This window comes from Molossus molossus, unplaced genomic scaffold (genome assembly GCF_014108415.1).
Source record: "Molossus molossus isolate mMolMol1 unplaced genomic scaffold, mMolMol1.p scaffold_m16_p_13, whole genome shotgun sequence".
Classification (NCBI taxonomy): domain Eukaryota; kingdom Metazoa; phylum Chordata; class Mammalia; order Chiroptera; family Molossidae; genus Molossus; species Molossus molossus.
In genome coordinates, this window is record NW_023425348.1 from 4,986,085 (window position 1) to 4,998,926 (window position 12,842).

General features: G+C 44.5%; 1 protein-coding gene across 2 annotated transcripts in view; it reads left to right on the forward strand.

The window, feature by feature from the left end:
* Positions 1 to 12,842, forward strand: part of ALG9 (ALG9 alpha-1,2-mannosyltransferase) — a 151,110-nt gene that overhangs the window by 106,918 nt on the left and 31,350 nt on the right. The window contains exon 12 of one of the 2 annotated variants that reach the window (XM_036259036.1): positions 783 to 890. The exons of the other annotated variant lie outside the window; for it this stretch is intronic. Within the exon in view, the coding sequence (XP_036114929.1) occupies positions 783 to 786 (4 nt within the window). The 3' untranslated portion in view covers positions 787 to 890. Of the gene's footprint in view, positions 1 to 782; positions 891 to 12,842 lie in introns of those variants that run through there. 2 annotated transcript variants of the gene reach the window in all.

Here is a 12,842-nt window from a genome sequence, read left to right on the forward strand (position 1 = left end):
GTTTTTTATTATGGTGGCATATATATGACATAAAATTTGCCATTTTAGCCACTTAAAATTCAGTGGCGTTAATTACATTTACAGTGTTGTGCAACCATTACCATTATCTTTTTTTAAATTTGAAATATAATTGACATATAACATCCATGTAAATTGCAGGGGTGGGGAACATCCAGTCCGTGGGCCATTTAAGACCCAAGAATTCAATACCAGCTAACATCACATACCTCACCAAATTAGTCTGACCAAATATAGCAGGCTAATTTTTTGTTGTTGTTAATCCTCACCCGAGAATATTTTCCCACTGATTTTTAGATAGAGTGGAAGGGAGAGAGAGAGAGGGAGAAACATCAGTGTGAGAGAAACACGTCAACTGGTTGCCTTCTGCACGACCCCAACTGGGGCTGGGGACTGAACCTGCAACCCAGATACGTGCCCTTGATCAGGAATCGAACCCATGATCCTTCGGTCCATGGGCTGACGCTCTAAACGCTGAGCCAAACTGGCCAGGGCTAGTAGGCTAATTTTTAAGTTGACAATTTTGTATGTCCCAACAATGATGTTATAAATATTCAAATGGCCCTTGGCAGAAAAAAGGTTCCCCACCCCAAGGTATACAGCTTGTTGGTTTGATATATTTGTGTATTACAATGTGATTACAACAGTAGCATAAACTAACACCTTTATCATGTCACATATTTATAATTTCTTTTTCATGTTGAGAATATCACTATTTCCACAACTTTACATGGCCTCAAACTGTTCCTCCCTTATTTTTTAAGATGAGGAAAATAACAGTCATGAGGAAAAGAAAACTGATAGAAATGCCCTCTTACAGAGCTGAGACCTGCTTAAGTAGGAGAAAGGAAAGAATTGCTGGAACCGTTTTCTTGACTTAGGTGAGGAGATGCACAAATAGGTGAGGGCGTGTGTCAGATGGACGCACAGGTACATCATCTCTGAGCAGCACTGTCCAGTAGAAGTTTCTGCAGAGATGGACATGATCTACATCTGCACTGTCCAACACAGGGCACAAGCCACTTGTAACTAGTAATCATTTGAAAAGAAACTACTAAGAGTAGGGAACTGAGTTTTCAGATTTATTTAATCTTTTTTTTTTTTTTTATGTTTTTATTGATTTTTTAGAGAGAGAGAGGAAGGAAGAGATAGAAACATCTGTGTGAGAGATACGTTAGTCAGTTGCCTCCTGCACACCCCCTACTGGGGATCAAGCCCGAAACCCGGGCTTGTGCCCTGACCAGGAATTGAAAAGGGACCTCTCAGTCCATGTGATGATGCTCAATCCACTGAGCCACAGTAGCCAGGCTATTTTTTTTTTTTTTAAATTCCTCAATTGCTGACATTTTAAAAACTTTATTTAATTAATTTATTTATTAAGTTCACACCCGAGGATAATTTTCTAATTATCATCAGATAGAGTGAGAGGGAGGGAGAAAAAGAGATAGAAACATCTACATGAGAGAGATACACTGACTAGCTGCCTCCCGCATGATCTGACCAGGTTCAGGGACGAGGTATGTACCCTTAACCGGAATCAAACCCAGGACTCATTGATCCACAGGCCAGCGCTCTAACCACTGAGCAAAACTGGCCAGAGCCATTTTAGTTTTATTTCATCTTAATTTATTTTATTTATTTATTTATTTATTTATTTATTTATTTATTTTTATTTTTTTATCCTCACCCGAGGACATTTTTCCATTTCTTGCACAGATAGAGTGGGAGGGAGAGAGAGAGAGAGAAACATCGACATGAAAGGGACACATCGAGTGGCTGCCACCCGCACGACCAACCAGGGCCGGGGACAAACTGCAACCGAGGTACGTGCCCTTAGCGGGAACCGAACCTGGGTCTCTCCGGACCGCAGGCCGACGCTCTAACCGCTGAGCCAAACCGGCCAGGGCTATTTCATCTCAATTTAAATAGCCAAACATAGCTACTAGACAGAGCATAATAGTAACAGGTAGTAACAGGCAGCAGGCAGGTGTGATGATGGGAATCTGGAACTTCTCTTCTGATGGCCTCAGTTTTCTCAGTGAAGAAGAAAGTAGGATTATCAGATGAAAAGGGAGAATAGGGGGGTGAGGTGTTAGAGATTTGAGGAGAGAGAAGGTGTGAAATAATTGAGCAGAGTAAGAGACAAAAGGAGCTTGAGAAATATAGTATGACTAGAGGACAGAATCAAGAACTCACTTGATTCTTGGCAGGGTAGCTCATTTGGTTAGAGCATCATCCTGATACCATGGTTGCAGGTTTGATCCCTATCCAGGCCACATACAAGAATCAAGCAATGAATGCATAAATAAATGGAACAACAAATCAATGTTTCTCTCTCTCTCTCTCTTTTCCTGCCTCCCTCTCCCCTTTCCTTCTCTCTCTAAAATTAGTAAATTAAAAAAAATTTTTTTAAAATACTCACTTGAGCCTTAAGTGGGACCAGTGTGGTTTTTCTTTCTTCCAGCAATTTATAGCTGGCAGTAGTGAATCACCAAACAGGCAAATTTAATAAGTTTTGTTGTTGTTGTTGTTAATCCTCACCTGAGGATATTTTTCATTGATTTTTTTTTTTTTTTAAGAGAGAGAGTGGAAGGGAGGAGGAAAAGGATAGAGTGAGAGAGAGAGAGAGAGAAACATTGATGTGAGAGAGACACATCGATTGATTACCTCCCACATGACCCCAACCAGGGCTAGAGATCAAACCTGCAACCAAGGTATGTGCCCTTGACCGGTATCAAACCCAAGACCCTTGGTCCAAGGGCTGACACTCATAACCGCCGAGCCAAACCAACCCAGGCACTAGTTTTTGTTTGTTTGTTTGTTTTTTAACAATTTATTGAAGTATAATTTATATAACATAAAATTTACCTATTTTAAGTATACAATTCAATAATTATTAGTAAATTTACCAAGTTGTGCAACCATCACCACAATTCAATTTTAGAACATTTCCATCACTCTGATAAGATTCCTCATTCCCACTCCCAGCTCCAGGAAACCACTCTTTATTTTCTATTTCTATAGATTTGCCTTTTCTGAACTTTTTATATAAATGAAGTTATATAATATTTGGGGTCTGTATCTGGCTTTTTTCACTTAGCATGCTTTTGAGGTTCATTCATGATAGCATAGCTCAGTGTTGTACCTTTTTATTGCTGAATACTGTTCCATTCTATGTATATACCCATTTTGTGTGTCCCTTTACTAGTTGGTGGACATTTGGGTTATTTCCACTTTTTGGATATTATAAATAATGCCGCTTGGAATATTCATGTGCCTGCCTTAGTGTGTAGGGTTGGGTTTTAGCCTAAAAAGTTCAACAAAACATGAAAGGGCAAGGGAATGGAAGGTTTCTGCAGGGAAGTGATATGATGATTGATGGCCTTAATTAAGGTAAGGAGGGAGAGGGGAAGGCATTGAGGAAGTAGGAGACTGAAGGATGGTAGGGTCACGCATGGATTGATGTTCAAAACATTGTCAGAGTTGCAGAGTAAGAGGAGAGCTGGCAAGAGAAGCAGCCGTGAGAGGGTGACGTTGTCTGTGTCACACATGTTCTTTGGTGCCTGGCTTACTATTTGACATAGTAGTTGGGGTGGGTCTCTGTCGTGACTTCGTTCTGGGGTTGAGAAACTGTGATAACATGAGATCTGGGCCTGGGAAGATCTCCAACTCTGAGGGGCAGCAGGTCCCAAACAGCATTCCTGCTGATAGGGGAACTCAGTGGCTGGCCAGCACTGACCAGCAGCATGTTGCTCACAGAACACTGTCCATAGCACCTGGGCAAGCGAGTCTTTTTAGGTGACCTTCTCTTTTCCTTTTGGTTTGGAAGGGTTGGCTGGTACACATACATAAACTGAGAACCTTGGGACAAGGCGAAGACACATGGTATTTGTGTGCTTTTCACTGGAAAACTTGGAATCTTTTGAAGAAAGAACAGAAGGTTTTGGTCACCTTCCCACCTGCCTTGTGGTGAACAGAGTGACTGGAGGTGATCATACAGTCATACAAATGATGTGACTGAGAATCACTCCTCCAGGCCCCTCTCTGTTCAGCATGCTCCTCAGCCAGTGGGTACAGGTGACACTGGGGGACATGAAATATGAGTGCCTTTCCCAGAGATGCTACTCGCTGTTCCCCACTGAACATTTTGCTTCCCTAACAAGCAAGATTTTAAGGGCAGAAATAAAGCATAACTAGATTAATTTGATAAGCATTTATTCAACATCTTCTACATCTAAGACACTAGACTGTGCAGACAGGACCACTGCCTTGGGGAGTTTATTGTATATGTGGAGAGACACACCATAGTTCAGAGAAGTGCTGTTGGAGTATAGGAGGGAGGGGTTCATTTCAAAAAGGCTAGGGGAACCAAGGAAGAGTTCAAGAGAAAATGTCATTGAAGATTGCATTGGTGATAGTGTTGTGAGGGGTGGACTGAAAGGAGGGGAAGTTGGAGGCATAGAAACAAGTAAGGAGGCTCTGCTAGTGGACTAGGTGAAAGGTAATGAGGGAGTGACCCCAACTGCAAAGGGATAGACTCAGGTCACATTGTTTCAGAGAAAGATCAGGCCACATTTTAGATCTCAGAAGCTCATGACTTTCCCCTGTGGCCTGTGTCAAGCTTTGAAATTCTTCCTTTGCTGTTACAGGTGTGATACTAGTCATTGTTATGGATTGCTTTCTCTAGCTGGGCTAGAAGGCTTTGCAAGTTGAGCAGAATGTCTTAGAGAGACCGGACCCTAAGTTTATTTCATTGCACATCCTGTTTCTCCTATTGGTTCCTACTGTTTTATTTCCCGTGTGCTCACTGCACACACCTCTAGTGTGGGTGGAGAGAAGGAGAAGGTTCCTGGGAATGCCTTCAGAGGCTTTTCATTCCCCATAAGTCGGCATTCTTTTCGTTCTGATGCTGAGAACTAAATCAGTTGGCTTAAGGATTGAAGAGCTGCAGTGAAGGTGTGCAAGGTGTAGTGGAAAGAGCATGGGTCAGAAGACATGCATTGCATCTTGGCTACTTCCTGGGTGTTTCTCTCTGATTCCCAGTTTCCACATCAGTAAAACAGATCACTTTTCCTACTTTATGGGAATGTTGTAAGGATTCAATGAGAGCAGAAATAAGAGTTTTTCAATTCTAAAGCATTATATAAATACGAGGCCTTTCAATTATCAGGCTGCCTACTGTTCCAAAATTATACTTATTTGTTTTACATTTCTCTTTCTCAGTATTTCATAGTATATATTGATCTAATTGCAAAATAGCTGGATCCTATAGCCCAGTTTGCCACAGCAGGCTGTAACTGTCAGCACCGTAAGTGACATCCTCATGTTGCTGACTATGGGCCAGTCAAGCTAGACTGTGCTGTCAGCGTCTGTGCCTCAGAGCTGTCTTTTGGAGATGGTGCATGAAATGCTCTTGGGAGCGTGGTCCTTGAATGCCTTTGAGCCAGTTCACTAGGGCTGCTACAGTGCCTCTGTCTTCTTGAAACAGTGGTTTTTATATGTAAGAAATTTGTATAACAAGGAGAAATAATGGTACCATTGCATGTAGTGGTCACTCATGTCTGTGATCCTAGCTCAAATGGGACTGTAGGCCTAACTATTCTAGCTGTTTCTGAGGAAAGGAGGTTTTTTGTTTTTTTTTTATCCTCACCCGAGGACATTTTTCCATTTTTTGTTCAGGTAGAGTGGGGGGGAGAGAGAGGAACAGAGAGAGAGAAACATCGATGTGAAAGGGACACATCGAGTGGCTGCCACCCGCACAACCAACCAGGGCCGGGGACAAACTGCAACCGAGGTACATGCCCTTAGCGGGAACCGAACCCGGGTCTCTCAGGACCGCAGGCCGACGCTCTAACCGCTGAGCCAAACCGGCCAGGGCAGGAAAGGAGGTTTTAATAAGCCTGTGACATACCACCAACATCACCATTTTAGAAATGTAAGCAGTTTTGTTTCTCAAATGCTTGCCCCTAAAATTTAAGTCTTTGTTATAGTTCCCTTTGAATAATTTCCCCCCATTATTCATCTGTTTGTCCTTCTGACATCCATCCAATAAGCAGATATCTCTTTAACAGTTCCTGTGACCAACAGTCCATGTTACCATGTGGATTTGCCCATAGTTTACTTACTTGGTTTAATTAGCTGGCATTCCTTGGTCATTTCTTTCATTTCCAGTCCATTCCCGAGATCGGTCTTAACTGTTTGAAAGGGAAGTAATCGGGACAGTTTGAAGATAGTACCTGTACATGAAAACATCACACTCTATGTGTGTGTCAGTGGAGACTCAACTCCAAAGGGAATCAACATAAAGATTATTAGGATATTATTGTGATTGGTACAAATTAAGGAATTCTGAATATCTATGAAATATGCAAAGAGGTTTGTTTTCTTTTGAAACTGTTGGAAGATAAGCAAAGTCTTTATTGTTGGACTGCTGGAGAAGGACTCTCTAAATTGTGCTAAATGGTGTTAGTCCACTGGGAGAAGGGCGGCCCAGATGCTTGTCCATCCTGTTCTCCACAGGCTTCTCCTCTGCTTTATCAGAGAACTGGAGGCCCCAGATCTCATTAGTCTGAGAGACGATGCAGGCATAAAATCTTAATGACCATTTTCTAGTCACCCCTTGCACATAGCTGGTACCATAGCTTCAACTTACACTCCCTGAGTTTGCTATGTCTGTGTCTGGCTAATTTTATAAAGGTTTATCAAATTCTGCGGCCATCTCATATTACATAGTTTCTAAAGTAAGAGAAACTTTCTTTGAAGGATGATATAATTGCTTTCTATTTTTATCCTCACAAGAGGACATTTTTGCATTTATCTTCAGATAGTGCAGGAGGGAGAGAGGGAGGAAGAGAGAGAGAGAGAAACATTGATGTCAGAGAGACACATCGGGTGGTTGCCACCCACATGACCCCAACCAGGGCCAGGGACAAACCACAACTGAGGTACGTGCCCTTAGCGGGAACCGAACCTGGGACTCTGGTCTAAGGGCCAAGGCTCTAACCACTGAGCCAAACCGGCCAGGGCTATAATTGCTATTTGTATACAATATTCAACAAGTAGGTGGATGTAATGCCTACTTTGTGATTCCCGGAAGAGGAGGGAAGGAGAGTGTTGCAGTAAATTACCAGCTCAATGGTGGGCTCCTTCCTAAGTGTGGAGGGAATGTGTGGTGGGGGGGGGGTCTGAGGAAATGCCTCTCCAGGATGTTGGGGTGGCCTCCTGAGCAACAGGGCCAGCTTGTAGCTTTGGAAATAGTTGGGAGGCCCTCCCATGGCTTTGCACAGCTAGCTGTTGCCCACTCTTTCCTCCTGCATTGCCGGTCCCTTTGTGTTGCTTGCTTTGCCCTCACCTTTGGTTTGTGGAGTGTGAGATTTTATTCTTCCCTATTTTGGAGCAGATTAGCCTCTTCTAACTGAATTGTAGCCTTGCCTGATTAGGGGTTTAAGATAGTTTGGGGAGATTAAATAAGGCAGAGTTTCAAAGCTTTGCAAATTTATAATTATATGTGAAGAGTAGATGCAAGAAAGGAGTTAGAAATTTGCACCTTTGGCTGGTGTTGTGGAGGGACATGTTCTAGTCGGAGGACACCAGCAAGGTGGGGCCGTGCACAGCAGCATGCTATGTTCCCACAGGCTCCATACAGGACTTGGTGGCCACTGAGCTGTAGATGCTGCGGAGACTTTTTCACAGAGGCTCTGACTCTCCTTTTAGCCTCCACAAGGCAGTGAATCTAGCAATGTTGAGGCCATACGAGTCCATGGCACATATATCCATTTTGGTCCTACGTGGTAGTTGAAAGGGTTGGTAACATTTTATTTATTTATTTATTATTTTTTAAAGGTTTTATAAGGGTTGGTAACATTTTAAAGGGTAAGGGTAAAAGCTTGCAAAAGGTGGAAACTGAAAAACGCGTTGCTACATGACCTTTGCTCAGCCTTCTGTTGAGTAGGGATTATTGGATTATCCACAAGAGAATGAATCACCCAGCAGATGCAGGATGTGATACCAGACCAGTCCAACTGCAAAGTGGACAATGGGCCAGGCAGAGTACGTCAGCAGGAGCTGCTGGAAGCTAGGAGTAGAGTATGTAACCTACACCCCAACTATTATCTGAGGCTGACCCCTTTTTGGTTCAGCCCACTTGCACCCAGGCACATGTAATAAAATCATTTTGCTCTACATTGGCCTTGTGTTGTGGATGTGATTTCCCGCTGGCTCAGACCTTTTATTTGGTACTGAAACCCGGGAGGTCTGTGAGGATCCTGCATAGGGCCCAGCCGCAGGCCCCCTGAGTCCCCCCGGCCTCCTGTCGGACCAGGATTCATCACATCCTCAGCCGGATACTGGACCTCCAACCTTTCCTGCTGATCCAGCATCAACACTGGACACTAATTCGCTGGTGAGTGTTTCTGCCTACTGGTCTGATTCTCTGGGCTGTCCTGTTATCCCCCGTCCCGGACATGAGAGAGAGAGCCAGGTCTCTCGGTAACATCTGTGTGATCATCCCTCCTGAAATCCAGTGCTGGTTGGGACACGCTCCTCGGGAACCAGGTTTCTTCAGCTCATCATATATCTAGGGATGCCTGATATAGGTGAGTAGCACGTCTGTCTACTCTAGGGGAGAAGGGGGGATGGGACAACATCTTCTCTCACTAGTGTATCCGTCAGACCACTAGGCCGAGAGATCTCACACCACAACATGGGATAACACCCCTAGGATGTCTCCTAAAAAAATCTACAGACGCTAGGGCTCGCTCAGGACTTACATCCCAAGCAACTCATTTTTTTACTGCAACACCGTGTGGCCTCAATATAAATTAGATAATGGGTCACAATAGCCTGAGAACGGCACTTTGGACATTCTCACTGATGTAGACAATTTCTGTCAAAGGCAAGAAAATTGGTCTGAGGTTCCTTAACATCCAGGCCCCTTTGCACTCAGATCACACCCCTCTTTATGTGACTCTTGCTCTCCCTCCCAAATCTTCCTGCTACACTTAATCCCCTCAAACCTCCCTCTGAAGACAGCAGCTAACTTCTTCTGTTTACTCCTTTTACCCAGCCAGTCTCGCTCCACCTCCTCCTCCCTCAGCCCCGCCAGCAGGGCCTCCTCCTCCTGCCACTTCTGCGGCCCCCAACCCTACACTGAACCTCCTACTCTGGCTCCCACCCTTCTACCCCCGCAAATGACTCCCTCACACATGCAATCGGGAGCCATCTTTGGTCTCTATCCATCCCCTACCTCGGCCCCGTTTTAGAATGCCCCTGAGGGAAGTAGTGGGGGCTGAAGGGATTGTCAGAGTTCATGTCCCCTTCTATCGCTCGGATTTGTCCCAAATAAATAAAAGACTGGGATCCTTTACTGAGAATCCACCAATTATACTCAAGAATTCGAGTACCTCACCCAGTCCTGTGATCTGACTTGGAATGATATTCATGTTGTTCTCTCTTCCACCCTTAATCCAGAAGATAAAAATCAAGTCTGGGTTAATGCCCAGGACCATGCCGATAATCTGAGGTGACAGGCCCGTACTAATTGGTAGGAGCCGAAGCAGTCCCTCGCCAGGACCCCAGGTGGAATTATCAGGACAGTGGGGCCAGTAGGAAAACCAGAGACCATATGGTAATATGTCTCATTGAGGGACTTTAAAAAGCCTCACAGAAGGCCATTAACTATAAAAGACTCTGCAATAATCTAAGAAAGGAATGAAAACCCTTCAGCCTTTCTATCCCCCTTACGCAGGCCATGAGAAGATATATTTACTCAGATCCCACTAGCCCAGAAGGGACTGTCATTTTAAACCTGGGATTTATCGCTCAGTCGGGCCCAGACATTAGGAGAAAATTACAAAAACTGGAAGATAGCCCTCAAATTCCTCAACAGGAACTTCTAAATCTAGCCTTTAAGGTTTTTAATAATTGTGATGAAGAGGCTAAACAGCAAAGAAGAGCAGAATTCCAAATACTCGCCTCTGCCATCAGATCCCCCACTAATCAGAGGGATCAGCAAACCCCCTTCAGGAGACAGAAGGACACCCACCAGTATCAGCAGAGCGGACCCCCAGGTCCCTGCTTTAAATACAGACAGACTGGCCTTTGGGTGAGGCAATGCCTCCATCCCCAGCCACTGCCTAAGCCATGTCCTCAGTGTGGAGGACCTCACTGGAAGCTGGACTGCGGACAGACTGCACAGAGTTGGTCCTTGTCCCTTCCTCGGGCTGGTGGAACAGGCAGTCCAGGCCTTGATCTGATTGGCCTTGCGGCTGAAGACTGAAGGTGCCCAGGAATAGGTGCCCTGACTGTCATCTCGAACTCCGAACCTCGGGTAACTCTGAGGGCAGCAGGTAGGCCAATTTCATGTTTAATTGATACCAGGGCAACCTACTCTGCCCTCCCTGAGTTCAGGGGACCTCTTCGATGCTTCGGGGTTTCAGTTGTGGGGATTGACGGCCAAATATCGCAACCCAGACACTCACTTGTTCTTTAGGCCCTTATATCTTTCTCAACTCTTTTAGTCTTATCAACCTGCACCACTCCCTTGTTAGGGCGGGACAGTCTATCTAAACTTTATGCTATTTTAACCTCTGTTTCTACCCTCCCACCAACCACTCTCATTCTTTATTTTGCCTCCTTCAAGAATCTGCTTCCTGCCCTGGCCAGTTTGGCTCAGCGGTTGGAGCGTCAGACTGCAGACTAGAGAGTCCCAGGTTCTGTTCCCGCCAGGGGCACATACCAAAAAAAAAAATTTCCTCTCCGAACATAACCTCCCCCATGCCCCTCTGTCCCCTCAAGGGGGCAGGGTGGGGTTTGCCAGCCTTGCTGGCTGCCGGTGAAATAACACTACTCTTACCATTTTTTTACCTACCCAGTGAGGGGGGCGGGGACAAGCCCCAAGGGGCTCTCGCTTCTGGCACCAAGCTCCTGGCCTTGCTGGCCAGGCATGACCTGTTCCAGGGACAGTGCCAGGTAGGGAGTTTGCACCAATAAAAGGTCTGAGCCGGTGGGAAATCACATCCACAACACAATACCAGTGTAGAGCAAAACAATTTTATTGCATGTGCCTGGGTGCAGGCGGGCTGAGCCCGAAAATAGGTCAACCTCAGCTGCGGATAACAGTTGGGGTGTAGATTATATACTCTATTTCTAGCTTCTGGCAGTTCCTGCTGACATACTCTGCCTGATCCATTGTCCACTATGCAGTTGGACTGGTCTGGTATCACATCCTGCATCTGCTGGGTGATTCATTGTTTTGTGGATAATCCGATAATCCTTACTCAACAGAAGGCTGAGCATAGGTCATGCAAGCAATGCGTTTTTCAGTTTCCACCGTTTTCGAGCTTTTGCCTTTACCCTTTAAAATGTTACTAACCCTTTCAGTAGTCTGGTTGATGGCTCTAGCTGGCCCCTAACCCAGTTTAAGTAGAACTATAAATTTCTGGAAGATAATAATAATATCATCGGAGGACACTCTGAAAAGGGCAAATTAGTTGGAAACTCTTGTTCCAGGTATTCCATGTAAATCATCCCAAACTTAGTGATATAAAACAGCAATTATTTATTAGTTTTCTCTCATGGTTCTGGGCTCAGAAAGGCAGTTCTTCAGCTCTCAGGGTGCTTATGCATTGGCTGTCAGAACGTGGTCAGGACTGGAGGCACTGAGAAGCTTTCTCACATGTCTGTCTGTTAATGCCGCCTGCCAACTAGATCTCGGCCACAACACCTACTGTGGCTTCTCCATGTGGCCTGCATTTCCTCACTGCGTGATGGCAGGCTTCTAAGAGCTAGTATCTCAAGATCTATGTAATTTTTTATTTTATTTTTATGACTTAGCCTTGGCGTTCACACAGTAACATTCCTGCCTCATTCTGTTCATTGAAAGTAAGCCACTAGAATAGACCCTGTTCAAGGGAGAGGAATGAAACTATTTCTGTTGATGGGAGGAGTGTGAAAGAATTTATGGACATGTTTTAAAACCATCACAGCTCTTTTGATGCCAGTCCTCATTCAAATTGGATAATTTAAAAATTTTTTCTTTTTAAAGGAGATTTCTTTCAGAAGGGACATATGGCACACAAAATAGTCCAGTAGTCTGTTTCCATCTGCAGCTTGCTTGCTTATTTATGTATGTATGTATGTATGTATGTATTTATTTTTACCCTCATCTGAGGACACTTTTGCATTCATCCTCAGATAGAGCGGGAGGGAAAGAAGGAGGAAATATCGATGTGAGAGAGACACATCAAGTGGTTGCCACCCACATAACCCCAACTGGGCCTGGGGACAAACTGCAACTGAGGGACGTGCCCTTAGCGGGAACTGAACCCGGTACTCTCTGGTCCGCAGGCTGACGCTCTAATTGCTGAGCCAAACCGGGCAGAGCTCCATCTGTAGCTTCTTGCTGCCCAGGTGGAAAGGGAGACTGCACTCCGTGGACTTTGGTTGCATGCCAATAGTTTGAAACGCCTCCAGTGGTGTTCAGATCTTTTGTGTAGAATTAGTTCTTCCTCCTAACCAGTAATTGAAGTGATTTGTCTTTCCATATACATCAATCATGGTGGTGTCTTCAGCTCCTTCATCTATACCAAGAATACAGAGAAACTGTTAGGAAGAAGAGGTCAGAGTTTCTCTACTTTTGTAATTCTTTATTAGTTCATTATTCTCTTATATTTGCTGTTTCTTTACCAGTTTTTAGCCTTTCCTTTTTTTCTTCTCCCCAGATACTTTTCTGAGACCTTTTATCTACAGAGCTACCCCTGGCTAGATTTGACTTAAAAACACATAGGTGTTTTGCTCATTGTTTATTCAGCTGCTTTAATTATTGA